We start from the raw sequence: 23,074 nt of genomic DNA on the forward strand, positions 1-23,074 counted from the left end.
AACCTGGTCTGATCCAGAGAGACTGCATCCATTTTGGATGGAGCAGCTCTTCTTTCTAGGAATCTGGCCAAATTTATTAGTTCTCCAAAACTCTGACAACCCAGGGTTCAGACCAGGAAGCAGGGTTGTAGTTAAACATTCCTCTCTGTAGCTTCTGTAATGTTAACCACCTATTACCCAATTAAAACAGTGTCTTGCTCATGGCCAAAATCTAATAGATTAAAAAATAATGTATAAAGGAGCAAACCATGACAGACTCATAAAAATAAACACAACTCTGACTGAAAAGAAAAATACAACGATTTAATAAGGATTATTGAACCTAAGATCTCTCTCTTCAAAGACGTGGTTATTTGTTAATTTGATTTGTGAGAATCAGATTAATTTATTTTGTCTCACAAAGACGTGGCTGCAGCAAGATGATTATGTTAATATGAATGAGTCAACTCCTAATTATTTAAATTTTCACATACCCCAAAATACTGGGCAAGGAGGAGGGGTAGTAACCCTCTTTCAGTCCAATTTATTGATTAGTCCCAGACCAATAAATAGCTATAACTCTTTTAAATCTTCAAACCTTAGTTTTCCTAATCCAAATGACAAAGCACTTGTTTGTTGTTTAGTACCGTCCACCGGCCCCTATCCTCAATTTTAATATTAGTTCCCAGACTTTCTATCTGATTTAGTGTTAAATACAGATAAGGTCATTATAGTGGTAGACTTTAACATTCATGTTGACAGAGTGATAGTCTAAATATAGCTTTGAATGCTATCCTAGACTCAATTAGTTTTGCTCAAAACATTAGCAAACTTACCCACCTTTGTCTTCATTCTCTGGACCTTGTGCTGACATATGGAATTGAATGTAAATAACACAATTTCCTCATAACCCTGTCCACTCTGAGCAGTTTAATAACCTTTGAGTTTAATTTAACTGAGTACTCCAAACCTGAAAGAAAATTTCATTATTGTAGATCATTATCAGACAATGCTGTCAAAACCTTTAAAGAATCTCTTCCATTTTTAATTTCCTCATCATCACAGAAAAATGGAAGAATCTCTTCCATTTTTAATTTCCTCATCATCACAGAAAAACCCAGTGGAGGTCAGTAATTTTGTTTCTTCCCTTTCACAAATTGATTCTCTTGTTCATAATGTTACATCCTCAGTGCGTGGTGCATTAGACATTGTAGCCCCCTTGAAAAAGAAGGTAATTAATTCAGAGCTGCATATTTTAAAGCAAAAATTGGAGAGAAAATGGTACTCCACATACCTAGAGGACTTCTACTTAATCTGGAAAAACAGTGTACTGTTGTATAAAAACACACTTCGCCAAGCTAAAACAACTTACTCATCATCATTAATAGAAGAGAATAAAAATAATCCTAGGTTTCTTTTTATTACAGTTGCTAAACTTCCACAGAGTTATAGCTCTGTTGAGCCATCAATTCCCCTAGCTCTCAGCAATAATGACTTTATGGGATTCTTTTTAAATAAAATTAATACTATTAAAAATAAAATCATTGGCAAACTCCAGAACATGATTGCTTCATCCTTAGTGAGACAGAATTGGAGTTAACTGTAGAACCTGATCTGTGGTTGGACTGTTTTGATCCTGTGGAGCTTCCAGAGTTATCAAACATATTGGCTTCATCTAAACGTTCAACTTGTATGTTAGACCCAATCCCAACCAAATTATTTAAGATTACCAGCCCCATTTTAAATATGATTAATCTATCCCGGATATGTATGGATATGTACCACAGAGACGTTTAAGTAGCTGTCATTAAACCTTTACTTAAAAAACCTTCGCTTAATCAAAATGACTTAATAAATTACAGACCTATATCCAATCTTCCATTCTTATCTAAAATTATTGCGAAAATAGTTGCTAATCAAGTGTGTGAGCATTTCCACAGCAATGACCTGTTTGAAGAGTTTCCATCCGGTTTCAGAGCTCATTGTAGCACTGGTGAAAGTCACTAATGATATTCTCCTGGCCTTAAATAATGGACTTGTGTCTGTACTTGTTCTGTTAGATCTCAGTGCTGCATTAGATACAGTCGATCACATTATTAATTAATACATGTATTTAAAAGGTGCCTTTTAAGGCACACAAGGTCACCTTACAAAAGTAAAAAGCAATTAAAGTAAAATAAAAAAAGGAGGAAGTTGGAAGGTTGATAGTGGTTGTATGAAGGGGATGAGGAATACTGGAGGAGTTGAACTGCAGAGGGTGTGAGGGAACAGCTGTTAGATTTTGGCTATTTAGTGAAAATATTCAGAATTGCAGTGATCAGAGGAGTGGAAGTTGAGGTGAGAGGATCTGAAGGGCACAATGCATTGTGACCAATGAAAACAGAGCTTTAGTATTTCCAACACAAGGAGTGATACCATCTTTATAGTACTGGGATTTAACTGAGGAGGGGGTGGATTTATTATGAAAAAATGCAAGTGAAACAGTTGTTTGTGAACAGCAAGACCAGTTTTCCTATAAAAACGCGCAAGTTAATGTCCCTCAGCTTTGAGTTGACATAGCCGAGGAGAAAACCAGGGAGCGGGTTGGGAAAAAGAGACAGTTCGAGTTTTTAAAAGGAGCAAGTGAATCCAGCATAGTATTCAGTCAGTCAGTCAGTCATTTTCTACCGCTTATTCCATAGTGGGTCACGGGGGAGCGGGTGCCTATCTCCAGCAGTCTATGGGCGAGAGGCAGGGTACACCCTGGACAGGTCGCCAGTCCATCGCAGGGCAACACACATACAACTCATGTGCACACATGAGTTGTATGTGAGTGCACACACTCATTCATACACCTAAGGGAAATTTTTTTAGAGTTACCAATTAACCTAACAGGCATGTCTTTGGACTGTGGGAGGAAGCCGGAGTACCCGGTGAGCATAGTATTCAATTCAGTTTTATTTATATAGCTCCAATTCACAACAAGTCGTCTTAAGGCACTTCACAAAGTGTTTGGAATGGTGTAGGGTTGTTGAGGAAGTAAGAATAAACTACTCAGTGTTAGTTTGGCCCTTTTAGAATGGGCTATGTGTAGGGGTACTTAGTAAAATAATAAACTGAAAGGTTTGTCCATCTAGAGCCCACTGGTGACCATTGTTATACCAAAAACCACAAGGATTGGGGGTACCCGTCTCTGTCAGACTGATTATAACCATTGGAAAAAAGAAGGGGTCGCAGAGGTAGCAGAAATCGAGGGTGTGTTTGCACCTTAACCATAACTGAGCCGGTTTAGATTAAACCTTGACTCCCCCTTACTCCATCCAACAGGGACCATTGTTGTAGTATGCATTCAATGCGTATCAGTTCATTAGGAGAGGAGGAGCGGCTGATGCTGGGAAGGTTGTCTATATCTGAAGTAATAACCAGGCTCCCACTAAGCCTGATTCTGCTGGAGTTTTCTTCCTGTTAAGAGAGTTTTCCTTTCCACTGTCACTACATGCATGTTCAGTATGAGGGATTGGTGCAAAGTGAAGGCCAGTGACTGTCCACTGTCACTACATGCTCATCCAGGAGGAGTGACTGCTACAAGTCTCTGGCTGGATGCAATCTGCTGGGATTCCTTAGATAGATAAACTTTTAAACAATTTAAATAATAAACTAAATCTGACTGCACTGTTTGATAGGGCTAATGGGAATGCATGTACATGACTTGAAATCTGTATGATTCGATTGAATTGAATTTGTACAGTGCCTTAAGATGATGTGTTGTGAATTGCCATTATATAAATAACATTAAATTGAATTGCTGCTGGAGGAGAACAGAGCAGTATTGAAAGGTAGATTTGGTCAGGGGTTCACGGTTCGAACAAACAAGCATTGTCGGGCAACCAATGCTTTGTTCCTTCTATTCTAACAGGCTGTGTAGTGTTGTGAATTGGAGCTATAAAAATAAACTGAATTCAATTGAATTGAATGCGTTGGCAAGTTTAGAAATTTTACATCCCTCTGAAAGACTTCTTACAATTTCTGACCTTTCAGAGTTAGTTACATTTCATTTTGGCCTATTTTGGCTGAGTAAACATGTATAACAGTTACTAGGTGTTCAAACAACCAGTTCACAATGCAAAGCAGAAAGGCAAGTAAAACACAATTTTTATTAAATAATCTTTAAAAAAAAAAAAAAATAACTGTCTGAGTTAATAACATTTTGGACAACTGTTGTGTCAACTAGTCATCACAGTGATTGAATGGAGTAATCGACTACAAAGCTGGCAGCTTAAAATTGATGTAGAATTTGGCCAACTTGATGGTAGGCGTGATAATGTCGTATCCAGAGTTAGCAACTCAGCTTAACAACAACAAATACCAATTGTAGCGCTATTTAGCAACTTCTCTAAGTTCCACATGTACGCTTGAGTACAATTAAAACAAGTAGTAATGTGTGTATGAGCGCTAGTGGCGTGCTACGGCTGATACCACGCAAACAGATTGAGCTGTGTAGATACCAGGAGAACTAATAGTGACTTAACATTAACGTCTTAACATTAGCAGAGCTTTTAGCTTCAGCATTAGCAGCTGAAATAACAGAGATACAATTTGGCATGTTTATAAGGACTATGCAGACATATTTTATGTAGGTTAGTGAGAGGAGATGAAGAAAAAACACTTAAGTCACTGATTTGCAACATTCACTGGATGAGCATGTAGGGACAGTGGACATTCGCTTGCATTGTGTTGTTGACTTTGCAGCAATCCCTCATACTAAGCAGGTATGCAGCAAAAAAGTGGAAAGGAAAAATCCATTTTAACAACATAAGACTTCCACCAGAACCTGGCTCGGTGTGAGCGGCCATCTGCTACGACCGACTGGGGTTTGAGAGAACAGAGCAGAGAGCAGAGAGACACAAAAAAAAAAAAAAAAAAAACACAGAAGCACTGATCCAGAAGTATGTTCTAAGTTATACACACCTAAGGATAGGTAAACATTCAAGTGTTTACCGCTTGGGAGTTGAAAAATATGCCAAAAACACTATGGTCAAAAAATATACCTGCCTCACAATTGAGCACACCATGTATGCATGTATTAATTTTATGAACTTTAATGTAGAATCGGACTGGACCCTGTACCAGCAAATGCCTCATCTAAAATGACCCTGATTGGTATATTCCTGCCAAAATGAAGTGGATGGAGGAAGGCTTTAAACCAATTTCACAGTGCTGCATTTTATTTTCCCTGTTTTGTGTGTTCAGCCACCATACTACCACTGGCAGAGAACAACAAACTTTATTTGGTCCACAATGTGTGAAAATAGTCAAATGAGATCATTCTGTCCAAAGCATCACAACTAGCAACAGGTTGGTTAATGTTATTAACAGTATTCAGTTTAGCATAAGACATGATAACATCACATTTATTTCTCACCCGTCCAATCAGGCTACAGCATGACACTTGTTCAAACACATGTTTTCTTCTTTATAAATGCAGATAATTATCTTTAAGTGCTTTGTCATGTTCCCAGGTGTGGGCATGTAGCTCCTAAGTTCTCAATCACTAATCTTAATTAAATTGTACGATGAGCACAGTTTCTAGAAAAAGTTAAATTTTCACTAGAAACTGTGGCATGATCCATTTGAAATCGTTAAAGGTCAAGGTTAAAGCAACATATAGCTAACCTAGTCAGCTCTGAGACATCACACAACACCCAAAAGGACAGAAACACATGGCTGAAGGAATACTGGATATTTTATTAGTGTTTTGGGAGATAAGCTAGCAAACTGCCTTTATGAACTAAACATTTTTGTCAAATCAAAATATGAACCCACTGAATTAGATCATATTTAGGTGGAAATGCTTTTAGACTCTCTTTTCTTCCATCTCTTACCTCATTCTGCAGTTCATCGTCACTCCTATGGGAGGTCAACATCTCAAACACGGAGGTGCACAGCTCCTCTGGGTTGGACGAAATCATGTTCCCTCTTTCCAAGTATTTCTCCACTTCTCTTCGAAGGATGGATCCATCCCCAGAGCCTAAATCTGTTCCAGAGCGGGGTACATCGTCTTCACTGGCAAACTTATTTCCACTCTGCTGATTATTTAGAAAGTTAATAAAGTCTAGTTCCACTCTGTCATCGCCCAGACCAGAGCCTTGGAGGTCATCCAGTGGGTCAAGTGTGTAGAAGTCATATGAAAAGGAAATGTTGCATCCAAACGAAGGGCCTCGCTGGGGGTTGTGACGAGAACTCTTGGTTTTGATAAAATCTTCAACTTTGGAGTCACCGAATGAAGCCACCAGCCGAGCCACACAAGCACAGGACGCTTCAGCTGCAGATAATGGAAATGGCCCAAACATCTGTTTAATTGCACGAGTCTCCTCAGTGCCAACATGGTCTTTGTTTTGGAAGGTCTCAAACAGAAAGACAGCAGCACATTCAATGGCCTCTTGACCATGTTCAGTACCAACTGTTAAACAGAAAAAAGACAAAAACAAATATTTATACTTTTTTGTCATGATTGCAGCAGCATTGTGAGATCAAAAAATAGCTTCTACTTAATTCACACCTTCACCAATTTGTAGCCCCATTTTCTCACTATGCATTGCCATTTCATCCCTTCCTAAGTATATTTCGTACCTGTATTTCATTTATGTACTAAAAGTATTTTCCTTTTTTCTTTTTTGAAGTCACGTTTTTTAATGAAAAATTTATTTAATATCACATATGAAAACTTTGTATCACATACTATTCCTATTAATTTTGGGTCTGATTTTTGTTTTGACCAACTGACTTTTCACAGTTTGGGACTCGTGATTAAGCTAAATAACACACGGTGGCCTCCTGCTAGTAGCTATTTGAGTCATGTATCCATGCTATCTATCCTTGCTTACAGCGAACTGTAAATAGAACACAGAAAGGTACTTTAAATTGTTGATCATATCATTGGCGGGACCCAAGATTTCAAGATGGTGGCAAATGATGGTGACACACTATACAACTTGGCATCGTCTTTGTCATTTATTTATTGTACTTTTATAGACTGAGAAAAAGCCAGGCGACATGTGTTTAATAACACTGTTTCATGTACTATGTACTGAATTCATTTATTAAATTTGAAACTAGGTTTTAAATCCCCTGAATAAAACAAATTGTGGATGGTATAAAATGTCCTGCAATAAAGATGGCATCAATTTATAACCAAAGAAGTCAGGTAAGAAATGACTTAAAACTGAAAAGAAAGAGTGAAGGGTCAAAATCACCAGCAATTGTAACAAATCTGCCTGAAATAAAGAACTTTGAGACAAAAAAAAAAAGTCCTGTATAAAGAACAGAAATACACTTGCTGCCCTCGCTAACTTGAAAATCTCAAACATAAAACTTTTTTTTGCACATTGCCATTTTAGGGCTCATTTTACTTCTCTGTGTAATGCTACATTTTGGAAAATGCAAGTAAAATTTCCAACACAAATAGGAAGTTGTTTACATCAGGATTGCACTTTTAAACAGGACAGGTGACGGGTGAGAAATCAACTTTATAGATTGTAATATATATATATATATATATATATATATATATATATATATATATATATACATATACATACACTGCTCAAAAAAATAAAGGGAACACTTAAATCAAACTTCTGTGAAATCAATCTGTCCACGTAGGAAGCAACACTGATTGACAATCAATTTCACATGCTGTTGTGCAAATGGAATAGACAAAAGGGGGAAATCGTTGGTGATTAGCACGACACACTCAATAAAGGCGTAGTTCTGCAGGTGGGGACCACAGACCACTTCTCAGTACCTATGCTTTCTGGCTGAGGTTTTGGTCACTTTTGAATGTTGGTGGTGCTTTCACACTTGAGGTAGCATGAGACGGACTCTACAACCCACACAAGTGGCTCAGGTAGTGCAGCTCATCCAGGATGGCACATCAATGCGAGCTGTGGCAAGAAGGTTTGCTGTGTCTGTCAGCGTAGTGTCCAGAACCTGGAGGCGCTACCAGGAGACAGGCCAGTACACCAGGAGACGTGGAGGAGGTTGTAGGAGGGCAACAACCCAGCAGCAGGACCGCTACCTCCGCCTTTGTGCAAGGAGGAACAGGAGGAGCACTGCCAGAGCCCTGCAAAATGACCTCCAGCAGGCCACAAATGTGCATGTGTCTGCACAAACGGTTAGAAACAGACTCCATGAGGATGGTATGAGGGCCCAACGTCCACAAATGTGGGTTGTGCTCACAGCCCAACACCATGCAGGACGCTTGGCATTTGCCAGAGAACACCAGGATTGGCAAATTTGCTACTGGCGCCCTGTGCTCTTCACAGAAAGCAGGTTCACACTGAGCACATGTGACAGACGTGACAGAGTTGCTGCCTGCAACATCCTTCAGCATGACCGGTTTGGCAGTGGGTCAGTAATGGTGTGGGGTGGCATTTCTTTGGAGGGCCGCATGGCCCTCCATGTCCTCGCCAGAGGTAGCCTGACTGCCATTAGGTACCGAGATGAGATTCTCAGACCCCTTGTGAGACCATATGCTGGTGAGGTTGGCCCTGGGTTCCTCCTAATGCAGGACAATGCTAGACCACATGTGACTGGAGGGTGTCAGCAGTTCCTGCAAGAAGAAGACATTGAAGCTATGGACTGGCCCGCCTGTTCCCCAGACCTGAATCCGATTGAGCACATCTAGGACATCATGTCTCGCTCCATCCACCAACGTCACGTTGCACCACAGGAGTTGGCTGATGCTTTATTCCAGGTCTGGGAGGAGATCCCTCAGGAGACCATCCACCGTTTCATCAGGAGCATCCCCAGGCGTTGTAGGGAGGTCATACAGGAACGTGGAGGTCACACACAATACTGAGCCTCATTTTGACTTGTTTTAAGGACATTACATCAAAGTTGGATCAGCCTGTAGTGTGTTTTTCCACTTTAATTTTGTGTGCGACTCCAAATCCAGGCCTCCATTGGTCAATAAATTTGATTTCCATTGATGATTTTTGTGTGATTTTGTTGTCAGCACATTCAACTTTGTACAGAACAAAGTATTCAATGAGAATATTTCATTCATTCAGATCTAGGGTATGTTATTTGAGTGTTCCCTGTATTTTTTTGAGCAATGTATATATATATATATATATATATATATATATATATATATATATATATATATATATATATATATATATATATATATATGTACAACTCTATATAATACTTGTTTGAACTGCACCGTTTTTTCTCTTCCACCGTCTTCGAGAGCTGCTATTTTTATATTTATTTATACAATGACAGTAAAGGGACAAATCATTAAAAAGTGTTGATGTCTTTCTGTCTTTAGTTCACAGCAAACATAGAGCCCACAAAATGAGTAGTCTATCCAGCTACTCAAAGAAAAAAATAAACATTTAATATTTCCATTTCAACAAGGTTTCCTCAAAGAAAGTGAGCTCTGCCTGGCGTCTACTGGACCAATTTACCACCTCTTTGCCTTGCAAAACGTTTTATGCTGAATTAAACAGGTGTCAATGAATATATTACAGTCATAGAGAGCTTGAAGACATTGTACTTAAACAATAAGCCGGTACCTTTTGCAGTATAGGTATCTGTTCACAATGCAATATTGCGGTAACTATAAATGTGTGATATATTATGCAGACCTACTAATGCCCCTTTTCCTCTGGCTTGTTTTAGCCGACGTGTTTCTGCACCACTCGGTTCTGCTCTACTCGGTACGGTAACTGTTGTGTTTCCACTGATTCGCCGACGGCTGAAGCTATGGCGCCTCCAGTCATGAGTGTAGTGCGCTGTGCTGCTATTAACGTTACTGTGTTAGATTGTCACTTTAAAGTAATCAAGCAAGTTTGGGCTTTATGAGGAAGATTTTGTCTTATCCATGGCAATAACGAGCACAAGGACTTAAAAGCGCAAAACCGTTTGGTCCGAAGCAGGCAGAGATTACAGGCAGCTGCACTTTGTCGGCTCCCTCCTCCTGCAGACGCTTGTTCGCTAAAGGACAGTAAATAAAAGTCTGAATCAAACACGTTTCATGGTGGTTTTGTTTTGTGTGTTTTTGGGAAATGTTTGTGCCTCTGAACAGCTGATTTTATGTGATCAGCTGGTTTAGGATGTTATTAAATACATCGCTCTGCCTGCCGTAATTCAGAAAGCTGATTTGTCCTTTTTCTTTTCTGTCAGCCTTCAGGCTGGTTTATGACCTGTGGATGGTAAAATTACATGTATGAGCTGCTCCGGACACTGTGGTCCTTAATATTATTGTAGTTGCTCTTGAGTTTTATTCTCTTTTCCCTTCACCTTCTCATTTCTCCTCCTCCCACGGCCAATCAGTGAACAGCAGTCTGTTCACATCATATGTAAACCCGACTCAGCCCCGGTCGTTCCTGCTCAGGAGGAGGGACCAAAAAAATAGGTACCGGTACAGAATTAACAGTAATGGAAATGGAAATGCTTGCATAGCGGGCCGAGTGGAGTCGAGTAGGGCCAGATTGAGCCAGTGGAAAAGGTGCATATGATAGCAGTGTGTTTTTCACTGTCAAGAGTGTTTACAGCAGTGGCAACAGAAAACTTTGGCAGTAAGTAAGCAGAGAATCAGAAACCAAAATTTCTGAAAAAAGAACAGTGAACAGAAGAGAAAACAAAGAAACTGAATATGGATTTGTGAGTGAGGAGTTAATTACCAATCTGTTTGGCTGCCTGAAGGAGGCTCTTCAGTTCTTGACTGGCAGCTCGCTGCTCAGCTTTATCCTGATGCTCAGAACAAAAATGGACAATCTTCTGCCATGTTAGGCCCTCCCTGGCAAACAGCTCTTGTCTCTTCAGGCGCTTGGCCTGCAATAAGAAAATATATAATTACACTCTGAATAAAGAGAACAGTATTATTCTAAGTGCAAGAGTCCCTTAGAACCAGCAATTCACTTACAGCGTATACCCAGATAACACTAGTATACAGTCAAGTGCAAAAGTTTAAACATCCAACGACAGTATGTACATTTTACTAACATATTTAGACATAGGGCGATTTCTAATCAATTTTAATAATAGTGAGAGTTTCAATAAAACTAAAAAATAAGCAATTTACAGTCTTCTGCATTGCAGAAGATTCAAGACCAGGGTGAGATTTAAAGAGCTGAGTTCTTCAGAAAGAAAGGAGTAGCAGCTTATGGGCCTGTAAAGGATATAGAGAAGTCTTAAAAGAAGAAACTATCATCAGCCATTCCACAGTTCTAACAATACTCCCCAGAGGAGGACATTGAAAAGAAGTAAGTATTTTTATTTATATGGCACCTCTTAAGAGATAAAAATCGCAAAGTGCTTCACAAGAACACAGATATGACAAAAATAACTAATTAAGTTAAAGCCTGTCTAAAAAAGTACATCTTTAGGTGTTCAACAGTCAGTAGATACTGTGGAGCGCATAGAGTGGTTGGGAGTTCCAGAGCCTCGGAGCCACCGTAGTTTGTACAATTCAGACATTTTAAAGGAGCAATACAATTGAATGTCATCAGCCTACAAGTGCTAAGACACATTTTTATAGCATTTGGAGATTTTACATAAAGGATATGGACAGAATAAAAAGAGGATTGGACCCAAAACAGATCCCTAGGGTACACCACAAGACAGAGTAGCTGTGTCTGAAAACAGGTTACTCATAAAAACAGTAAAAGATCTCTCAGCAACATATGATTAAAACCATTCTAAAACAACACCAGAAAAGCCAAAGTCATTCAGTCGATTTATCAAAATATGATGATCCACATTGTTGAATGCGGATAATAGATCCAACAAAAATCAAAACAGTGCACTCCAGCATCAGCTATCATCAACGGATCACTTGAAACTTTCAATAAGGCCATTCCTGTGGAGTGCACTTTATGAAAACCAGACCAAATTACACCAATAATACCTCCATAATTTCTCCATGTAATTGTTCAGGGACAACATTTTTGGGAGGAGTCTAAGATACCCTCTCAGCTGTACCTGGGCGCTGGCTGTTTTGCTGTATCCTCACTGTTTCTTCTTACGCCTGTGATTTCGCAGATCACCACATACAAGAAGGCACTCAGGTGAACAGCTAACAGCTGGAGGAGGGAAACTCCCTCTGAAGCTTTTCCTCTGAAGCTACCACAATAATCCTCCATCAACTCTTTAATGGACAGTAACCGTCCCAATCATAACACAGACAGCAACACAACAGAGTTTTTAAATACATTTCAAAAAATACAAAATAAAAGCATGAGTGATAAAACACTCAATGAATAAGCTGGAGGAATAATGGCAAAATCGCAGGCAGGCACCATCTTGCCCTCCAACCACTTTACTCGAAAAGAACTGCCAGCATGCCATGTTCTGGCGCTCCAAGCAGGTTCTCCCAGGAGCAGACCACAACTGCACTCTTGTACAATCAAACTTAACTTTCATGAGAGGTGTGTAAAAAGAAAACGTTTAGTCTCCAAGAAAAACAGAACGGCAAAGTTAACGGTTGCCAGAGAGAACTTAGACGAAAACCTGCACTTCTGGAATATTGTTTTTTGTTCTGGACAAATTAGTTTAAAATGTACATTTTTGAACACAGTAACAGAAGGCATATTTGGCATATACCAAATACAGCTCTCTGGTAAAGAACGTCATACCAACTGTGAAGCAGACAGCAGGTAGTTAGGGGATGCTTTGCTGCAGCAAGACATGGTCAACTTATCAGAGAATCCATGAAATGTGCTGTGTATCAGAAGGTGCTTGAGGACAATGTGAGACAATCTGCAAAAGAATTCATGCTGAAAAGCAACTGTACCATGCAACATGACAGTGACTAAAAATATGCCAGAACATTTTTCATGGACTACCTGTAAATTAAGAAATGGAAAGTCCAGAACTTGATTTCATACGGCAAAAGTTTAGAAAAAATTCTTCATATTTAAAAAAAAAACATTATATATATATATATATATATATAAATAAATAAATAACCAACATTTCCAACCTTGTACCATTTCAATGAAAAATATTTCTCGTTCCGATACAAAAAGCGAAGCAAAAAACTGTTTCCATTTCCACATTTATCTTAAATTAAACAATTCCCATGCATCCACAGCAATTCTGTGGAAGCTAGTGTTAATGATCCTAACTTTTTTTTTTTTTTTAACAGCATCTCATTAGAGTAATAAGGTATTAAATCTGAACAGGTCTGACAGTTCAGGGCTCAGAGGCCAGGAAAAGCATTAACACAGTGCCTCTAGTACAATCAGTATCTGTATACTTTCTAAAACTAAGCATTTCACCACAAGCTGGAAGATAATCTCAGAATGACTCCAGCCATCTTTTCCCTGGAGAAGCACTTTTTCTGCTAAGCGGATTTAATGAGAGCTGAGCCAGGTAAAAGTGAAGGTCTGCATATTGCCCCAAATTCGATTCAAAGTGTCAGGCAAAGTCTCTGAGAAATAAACTAGAAAGGGAGATGCCTGGTTTTAAGACCAAGTGGTTCTATAAATATAGAAAGAAATATGTACACAGATATGAAACCCAGACTGCTTAAGGTATGAATTGCATAATTTGGGGTTCTCTAAAGGAGAAAAAAGCCTGTCAAAATCTGTAAAATTTATGTTTGGTTTCTAATGATTCAGTAAAACTCCAATGTCATTTAGACACATACCAGTCTGGCTTATTGAAAAAAAATTCCGGGAAAAAAAAAAAAAAAAAATGAAAGCCAGATTATACACAAGAAAAGATTATCACTCCAGAACAGGATGCCGCGGAAAGTGTTTAATTACAAACTATTTAATGGCCCTGATCTGGCTGGTTGATCAGATCACATTTGGACAGAACTATAAAACAAGCATGAATGCACCAGTAGAATGTTCCAGGCTAAGTCTGAACCTGATGGGACACCTTTCTGCAACTTTTAGCAGTCTGAAATGTCTGGGGCCAAACTCTGACCTTGGTGCTAGCAGGCTATCTGCAGCACACATGCTCAGTTTTGTGTTCTGTGTTTGTGTGTTTTTAATGTTAAGACAAACTTTATTTAAAGGGTGATTTTAAACACACGCCGTCTGCGCTTATGCATTTTAACCCTTTTTATTAACGCTATTTTTAAAGGTGTGTCATTGATTCTGGTGCTAAGCTATCAGCTTCTTTTGTTAGCTTTAACAGGTAAGGACACGTGCTTGTTGCTAAAGAATATGTACCCAGAAAGGTTGTTAGTTTTCAATCCAGTAAATAATAGTTCCCTAACATTATTTTACTAAATTTGATAACTAAGTAAACACCATTAAGCCCCATTTCTCCAGAAAGATTTGGCTCTTTTCCAAAATATTTCCTTAAACATTTCGTTAATAATATTTCTTTAAATATTATTTTATTAAATAAAGGCAGCTAATGAGACACCGTTGAGAAATGGTCATCCAGAAGGTTAGTTTTATTCAGCAGATCATTCTTTAAAACATTATTTTATTAAAATAATATTTTATCTGATCTTGCATTGTGAATGGTTGTCTAAGGTTTGCTGATTATTGCCTAAGTTAGTTCCAAGACTAACTTAACTTCACTTCCAGATTCTTCAAGATAATCCTTGGTTCTCAAACATAAATATTGCATGATAATATTGCATCACTCTTTTGGTCATGATTTTCAATCATCTTTAATCAACTTGTTTATATTGTACATAGCCCATTAATCTTCCCTATTCTTTCATTCTGCCTAGTAGTTTAGTTGGATTGTTTTAGCATAGTAAAGAATTTGTTGATTGAAATATGTTTGACTTTGAGTTGACTTATTTTCGTTAATAAATTATTTTATTTTAATAAATTGTGTGAATTCATCCCATGTGTGCAGAGTTTTGCGCAGAGTTTTGCTGTTCAATAATGTCAGAGTTTGGCTCACACCTTTCTATTTTGTCCTAATACCTTACTGGGCTGGTATTCACAGGACAACCCTTAACAGACCGAAATATTACTTGATAAAATATTGAATTATTAATATTAAATATTAAATAATATTTTCAGATTCATAGTCACAACACTTGTTTTCACATGGACTGGACTTGGGTTTCGGTTTAGTGAGGTGACTCACAGCCAAGGGGAAACTGGCATACGGGGCAACTAGGGAAATCCCCGGTGGACCGCTGGCTTTAAGGAGGTTGCAGTATAGCTAATGCAACAGTAAGCTTGAAGGACTGTGTCAAAACTGATGTGATTGCATCACAAATAACCACTAAGCACTCCTAGTTCTTTACATAACTGGTACAGAAATAGAAACAATGATCTTCAAGAACGATATAAAACAATTAGGAAGCACAGATATACAATATGTGACTGACTGACAGAAACCTTGCAGATTTAAAGGAGGTTCTGCTTTTCTGTGCACGTCCACAGCAGCATCATGGGCAACGATAAAGGCAAATTTTAGTTTTCCACCGAGATAAGGATAGCCTTCGATGATGTATGGAAGGTGGTAAGTTTGTTGTGGAGGAGGGACTGCATTAGCAACTAGCTGAAGAGCAGCATGTCTGGTCAAATTGGCACAGAATGCAGTGTAGTGAGATGGAGACAGGGCAGCAGAAATGTTTTCTGAGCAGAGTTTAGAGCTGACCTGCAGGAAACAACTACATATGAACACCACTGCTTTTCTTTGCTATGCGCTGTCCCCTTAATAACAGGAGGGATTATTTAGAGCTGCAAGTAAGACTACTATGTTTCTGACCACCTCCACAGCAACATCTATGAATCCAGTTGACTTTCCTAAAAGGCTGAAAACTAACATCTAGAATTTTTGATGACAAAGCAGTGATTCTGTTGAGCGATATTTTGATGCTGATGCAAATGGCAGATTTAAACCTAATTCATAATAAAGAAATGAGGACTACTCCAAAGTACAACAGCCAATTACCATGGAGACTAAACACATACTGGTGGACAGACATTTTTGCATACTGTGATCTTTGGCAGCTCCTACTGCTGCTACAGCATTTAGATGGACTTGGACCACATCTTCCAGAGAAGAGAAAAACAATTTAGTTCCTTTGTATATTTTTGCCACATATAACATTTCAATAAATTATTTTTCACTTAACATTGGGATCACACAATGTGACAGCAGCAAAAAGCTGTTTTGTTATCACACTGGTTGGGCAGCTACATCTTTTTGTGGTATTTAACAAACCTTTATGTTATTCTGTGCATGGCTTCCATAAACTAGAACCAGCTATGAACTTGGTGAATACTGAAATGAACTGTGAATCAGGTATGCAATCATACACTCAAGCTCTCATCAGTGATTTGTTCTGTGCATGTCAAGGACTTTTAATTACTGAATAAAAATTTGTAAGCTCTGATAAGTGCAATGATTCATGCTAGGTAATTTAAAAAGGTACATAGCTCAATGGGGCTACTTCATAAGATCTTATTTCAGATTTACTTTCACACTTGGGATGTGAAGATTAATTGATTTCCATCAATACGTGGACATGCACATGCAAGATGCCATTGCATTGGTAGAGCAGCTGTGAATAAGGCAATTTAGGGGATTAAATAGAGGTGCATCGGATTTTACGTCCTTCCATTGATATAATTCGATCAATTTAATAATGAGATCATTGCTGCTTTTATTTAGAAACATGTTCCACCCAATTGGAAGTTTATAAGGTTTTTCTTTGCTTACATCTATTCTTTGTTATAAAAAAAGACAACTACCACGCTGTGGCTGACCATGGGTAAGGCGTGTGCAGTAAACAAGGTAATAAAAATGCGCACACCAGCTAAATATAAATGAACACAACTAATTGTATTACACACTTGAGACAATTACATGCTGCAAATATAGAATCCACCTGTACCCAGCTTTACCGGCTAGGTTCACACTAGTCTCAGGTGAGGAGCTCCAAAAGACTTTCCTGACCTCCTTTCTAACAGTTCTGCTCATTAAAAGAAAAATAGAAATGTCATTATTGCATTCTTTAGAGATCCCCCGATTACAGAGTTACTGACACAGGCCTTTCAATATCTCTTCCATGTCTCAGGGCCTAGAAACAACCTTTTCAGAACAGCTGACATGTCTTCATAACTACAGTATTTGATACACTGCCAATTTTGCAGGTTTTTCAAACTGCAAAGCATTTAGAAGTCTTCAATTTCTTATAATAGGTACTCTTCAAGTGTGATGGAATCTAAAACAAAATCCAGAAAACTACATTGTGTAATTTCCACGTAGTTAATTTGAAGGCATCAAAACTATGAATTAACACATGTGGAATTATATACTGAACAAAAAAGTGTGAAACAACTGAAAATATGTCTTATATTCTAGGTTCTTCAAAGTAGCCACCTTTTGCTTTGATTACTGCTCCACACACTCTTGGCATTCTGTTGATGAGCTTCAAGAGGTAGTCACCTGAAATGGTTTTCACTTCACAGCTGTGCCCTGTCAGGTTTAATAAGTGGGATTTCAAGCCTTATAAATGGGGTTGGGACCATCAGTTGTGTTGTGCAGGAGGTGGATACAGTACACAGCTGATAGTCCTACTGAATAGACTGTTAGAATTTGTATTATGGCAAGAAAAAAGCAGCTAAGTAAAGAAAAACAAGTGGCCATCATTACTTGAAGAAATGAAGGTCAGTCAGTCCGAACAATTGGGAAAACTTTGAAAGTGTCCCCAAGTGCAGTTGCAAAATCCATCAAGCACTACAAAGAAACTGGCTCACATGAGGACCGCCCCAGGAAAGGAAGACCAAGAGTCACCTCTGCTGCGGATGATAAGTTCATCCGAGTCAACAGCCTCAGAAATCGCCGTTACAGCAGCTCAGATTAGAGAACAGGTCAATGCCACACAGAGTTCTAGCAGCAGACACATCTCTAGAACAACTGTTAAGAGGAGACTGTGTGAATCAGGCCTTCATGGTAAAATAGCTGCTAGGAAACCACTGCTGAGGAAAGGCAACAAGCAGAAGAGACTTGTTTGGGCTAAAGAACACAAGGAATGGACATTAGACCAGTGGAAATCTGTGCTTTGCTCTGATGAGTCCAAGTTTGAGATCTTTGGTTCCAACCACCGTGTCTTTGTGTGGCACAGAGGAGATGAACGGATGGACTCTACATGCCTGGTTCCCACTGTGAAGCATGGAGGAGGAGGTGTGATGGTGTGGGGGTGGTTTGCTGGTGACACTGTTGAAGGCATACTGAACCAGCATGGCTACCACAGCATGCTATTTCATCCGGTTTGCATTTAGTTGGACCATTATTTATTTTTCAACAGGACAGTGACCCCAAACACACCTCCAGGCTGTGTAAGGGCTATTTGACCAAGAAGGAGAGTGATGGGGTGCTGTGCCAGATGACCTGGCCTCCACAGTCACCGGACCTGAACCCAATCGAGATGGTTTGGGGTGAGCTGGACCGCAGAGTGAAGGCAAAAGGGCCAACAAGTGCTAAGCATCTCTGGAAACTCCTTCAAGACTGTTGGAAAACCATTTCAGGTGACTACCTCTTGAAGCTCATCAACAGAATGCTAAGAGTGTGCGGAGCAGTAATCAAAGCAAAAGGTGGCTACTTTGAAGAACCTAGAATATAAGACATATTTTCAGTTGTTTCACACTTTTTTGTCCAGTATATAATTCCACATGTGTTAATTCATAGTTTTGAATTAGTTTCCTGGCTCTCACAGGCCTGTTAGTTCTTCTTTAAGAAGCCCTCCTGTTCTCCACACAGTATTAACTTCACCTGTTTGAACTCATTATCTGTAGAAAAGACACCTGTCCACACACTCAATCAATCTCTAACCTCTCCACAATGGCCAAGACCAGAGACCTGTGTAAGAACATCAGGAATAGCATAGTAGACCTGCACAAGGCAGGGATGGACTACAGGAAAATAGCCAAGCAGCTTGGTGAGAAGGCAACAACCACTGGAGCAATTATAAGAAAATGGAAGAGAAGAAGTTCAAGATGACGGTCAGTCTCCTTCGGTCTGGGGCTCCATGCAAGATCTCACCTCGTGGGGCATCAATGATTATGAGGAAGGTGAGGGATCAGCCCAAAACTACACAGCGGGACCTAGTCAATGACCTGAAGAAAGCTGAGACTACAGTCTCAAAGAAGACCATCAGTAACACACTATGCTGCCATTAAATCCTGCAGCGCACCCAATGTCCCCCTGATCAAGCTAGCACATGTCCAGGCCTGTCTGAAGTTTGCCAATGAACATCTGGATGATCCAGAGGAGGAACAGGAGAAGGTCATGTGGTCTGAAGAGACAAAAATAGAGCTTTTTGGTCTAAACTCCACTCGCCGTGTTTGGAGGGAGAAGAAGGACGAGTACAACCCCAAGAACACCATCCCTACCATGAAACATGGAGGTGGAAACATCATTCTTCAGGGATGCTTTTCTGCAAAGGGGAACGAACAACTGCACCATATTGAGAGAAGGAAGGATGGGGCCATTTATTGAGGGATCTTAGCCAATAACCTCCTTCCCTCAGTAAGCGCATTGAAGATGGGTCGTGGCTGGGTCTTCCAGCATCACAACACCCCCAAGCACACAGCCAGGACAACTAAGGAGTGGCTCTGTAAAAAGCATCTCAAGGTCCTGGAGTGGCCTAACCAGTGTCCAGACCTGGACCCAGTCAAAATCTTTGGAGGGAGCTGAAAGTCTGTATTGCCCAGCGACAGCCCTGAAACCTGGAGGATCTGGAGGAGATCTGTATGGAGGAGGGGTCCAAAATCCCTGCTGCAGTGTGTGCAAACCTCGTCAAGAACTACAGGAAACATCTGATATCTGTAACTGCAAAAAAAGGTTACGGTACCAAACATTAAGTTGTTTTTACTGATGTATCAAATACTTATGTCATGCAATAAAACGCTAATTAATTACTTACAAATCACACAATGTGATTTTCTGGATTTCTGTTTGGATTCAGTTGCTCACAGTTGAAGAGTAACTATGATAAAAATGAAAGACTTCTACATGCTTTACATGTGGTAAAACCTGCTAAATTAGCAGTGTTTCAAATACATGTTCTCCCCACTATAACTTTCATGAGTGATACTGGTGCTGGTTTGCAGCAGCATTAAATGTTTCATAAATTACAAAGCAAGGAGTTATAAAAGAAAACTTCCTTAAAAGCTAACTTTGTTTTATCATTCAAATATAGAAAATAAATAGTTTCCTACTGCTGAGTTCTTGCATCACATCTGCAGGTTGACAGCTTTTACAGCATTGAGGGGTTTTTGTTTATTGCAGGTCAGGTTTTAGAAAGGTGCACTAGAATTCATGGACAAGACCTGTTTGTGAAAGGATGTTGTTAAAGTTCTGTACTCAGTTACATAGTATCATATCCTCGCATCGTCTTGTTGCATTGAATAAAACCATATTGCAACAAATAACATTTTATTTGCCCTTAAATCGGTGAGTCGCACTGATTTGTGGTAGAGGGGTAAATCATATGTTGTATGGTTTTCCCCATCTATGTATCTAAAATGAACCATATAGTTGGCAGTGTGTGGAGATATGCATCATATCAGCTACAGACCAGGGATGTACAACCCTAATTCACACTAATGTTAGGTGTTATTTGCTTTGATTTGATTTTGAATTCTATTTACCACTGGAATGCTTAGAACTTTAGCTTAGTGATTGGTTTGATCATAGCTTTTTTAATGAGCATGTTTTTCAATTAAAAAAAATAGATTTTTCAAGATTTGACCAGTTTCTTTAGACGCTCATGGATGTTTCAAGAAAATGTGTAGCACTCTATAGCAGACCTAGCAACAAGTAAGTTCATGGCAGAGTAAGTGTCAGTCAACATCTTCATTCTTCTCCTCTTTCTGTTTTACAAAATAGAAGTCCAACATCAATGAAAGAAAAGAAAGTTATAGCAGTCATTAAAAGTGTCAAATAACCCAACAGGGTAGAGGTGAATATGACAACCAGAACCAAAAACAACAATAACAAGCATTTTAAAAAGACATGTATTCAGAATTATTGCATACACATAGGTGCAACATAATGACATCCGTTTTGTTATTAATTCCAGTTAGTATTTTATGCTTCATCATCATATACAATACTTTTCGTGTCAAGGTTAAAAGTTAAGAAAAGTTATGGAAAATGGAATGATATTTTTTGTTGTTGTTTAACCACGCATATTAATTAAGATTAAAGTAGCAATAGAAGGTTCCTATCTTTTGCCACAGAATTTTAATAAAATTGTTCAAGTTCTGAGTAACTGAACGTCTGGCACACTGTCTGGCTTTTCGAATCAAAGGATTTCTGGGATTTTCTTTCCTCCGTTCTTGAAAAACATTTCATTGCACTTTTATGAAGCTCACCTTCAGGTCATACAGCTGTTCCGTGGGATCCTCCTTCTTGCTGACATTAGAGAATGAACGCAGCGCACCTGTTAGGCGTGGAGGAGACATTGGTCCCTGTGTCTCTCCTCCCGACAGTTGTATTGGTTCTTCCTAAGACTCTAACCCAGAAAGTACATACTGAAATAAGTTTCCATGGTAGTATGCTTAACAGCACATACATTATCTATGAAACAACCTTAACAAATTTCTAAAACAAGTTGTTAAAGGAAGCAGATTCATTTTCAGAAACTGTCTTCGTCGAGTGTTCCCCAGATACATCTGGTTGTCCAGCTCCAACAAAGTCCCCACATCAACTAACCACTGACGGAAACATTTGCTGTGATGTAAATCTTGCAAACAACTTGGAGAGGAAACTGTGTATTATCCTGGGTCCAAACTTTTCCAGAATAACGTGTCAGTGTAAAAAGAGTTGTTCTAAACAGGCTAACTTTATCAGTCCAAGCTGCAAAATTAAACGAATGCTAGAGCCTCTTGTTTCTGTGTATTATTGTATAAGCATTCTGATTTCACATGCCACCATTTATGTTTCTGTAACAATGCGAATATCACGGCGCATGTGAGCTGTTACCACTGCTAGCTAACACAGTCTGTCAGCCCCGACTCGGCACTTCCTTTAGCCGCGTTAGCTTTAACTTTATAGCAAGCGGCAAACCGTCGAAAGACTTTTAACCCCGTTCACATCGCGTATAATGAACATATTTTTGTTGTATTACCTCTTAAGGCGCCGTTTGAAACTATAATCAGTGACACAGCCAGGCTGTAAAGGTTGCCTACCGGCTGTCAACAGAAGTAGGTTCAAAAATATGGGTATTGTAGTTTAACCACGAACATCCGCAGTGAGGAAGGCTCTTAAAAAACTACATTACCCAGTGAGAATGCGTCTCATCATATTTTTCATAACAAAATGACAGTGAAGTATCAGTAATATTTATTTTCCACATTTGTCAATATCATGTAGAAGAAACTTTATCCATCTGCTTTTAGCATCTTTTTCTTTCATTTAAAGGGGACAAGTGGCCATTTCTTTTTTTTACTTTTTATTTATTTTCCAACATTCATACATACACAGACATGTATAACAGTCCAGGCTTGCCCAAGTTAACATAATACATCTTATAGTTATACCATGTATATCCAGTGCAAGCTTTCTGAAAATTACAAATGAACAAATAATAATAGCAATAAAAACAAACAAACATACAAAAAAACTCATAAGGTGCACAGATCATAAAACACAATTCCCCAAGTTTATCAAACTATATGAATAAGCTGATACTTCATAAATGAATGCAATGAAAATAATGATACTATGCACAGGAGGAAAATATAAACTCCAAATAAAAATTCTGTTACATATCAAAAGATGTTATGACTCCATAACAAATCTAGTTATTGATTTCCAGTTAGATTCAAAAGTTTCCATCTTAAGTTGTATCTTAGCTGTTATTTGTTCCATAATGAAGACCTTTTTAATGGTATCTCTCCATTGTGTGATATCGGGACAATGTGGTCTCGACCAGGCGGATGTTATACATTTGTTTTGTTGTCAGCAATAGATTCCTCGGTAAAAATTTACTCTCTTTGTCCATCTTATCCCTTGGCATTATCCCCAATATATAAACAGCAGGGTCCAAGTTTAAATTAGTCCCCAGAATATTCTTTATTTCAATCAGCACGTACTTCCAAAAGTCCCAAATTCTGGATCAGTCCCAAAATTTGTGAGTGAAATCACCCACTTCTCCACAATT

At 38.9% G+C, this 23,074-nt stretch overlaps 1 protein-coding gene across 1 annotated transcript in view; it reads right to left on the reverse strand.

Moving 5' to 3' along the window:
* The window catches only part of ascc3 (activating signal cointegrator 1 complex subunit 3), a 301,858-nt gene extending 279,706 nt beyond the window's left edge, over positions 1-22,152 (reverse strand). The window contains exons 1-4 of the mRNA XM_047360681.1: positions 22,040-22,152; positions 21,285-21,424; positions 10,653-10,803; positions 5,841-6,418 (exon numbers count right to left, since the gene is read on the reverse strand). Of these exons, the coding sequence (XP_047216637.1) occupies positions 5,841-6,418; positions 10,653-10,803; positions 21,285-21,374 (819 nt within the window). The 5' untranslated portion in view covers positions 21,375-21,424; positions 22,040-22,152. The remainder of the gene's footprint in view (positions 1-5,840; positions 6,419-10,652; positions 10,804-21,284; positions 21,425-22,039) is intronic.
* Between the last annotated feature and the right edge of the window lie 922 nt (positions 22,153-23,074).

The sequence above is a fragment of the Girardinichthys multiradiatus genome, chromosome 3, assembly GCF_021462225.1.
Source record: "Girardinichthys multiradiatus isolate DD_20200921_A chromosome 3, DD_fGirMul_XY1, whole genome shotgun sequence".
In the NCBI taxonomy this organism is placed as follows: Eukaryota; Metazoa; Chordata; class Actinopteri; order Cyprinodontiformes; family Goodeidae; genus Girardinichthys; species Girardinichthys multiradiatus.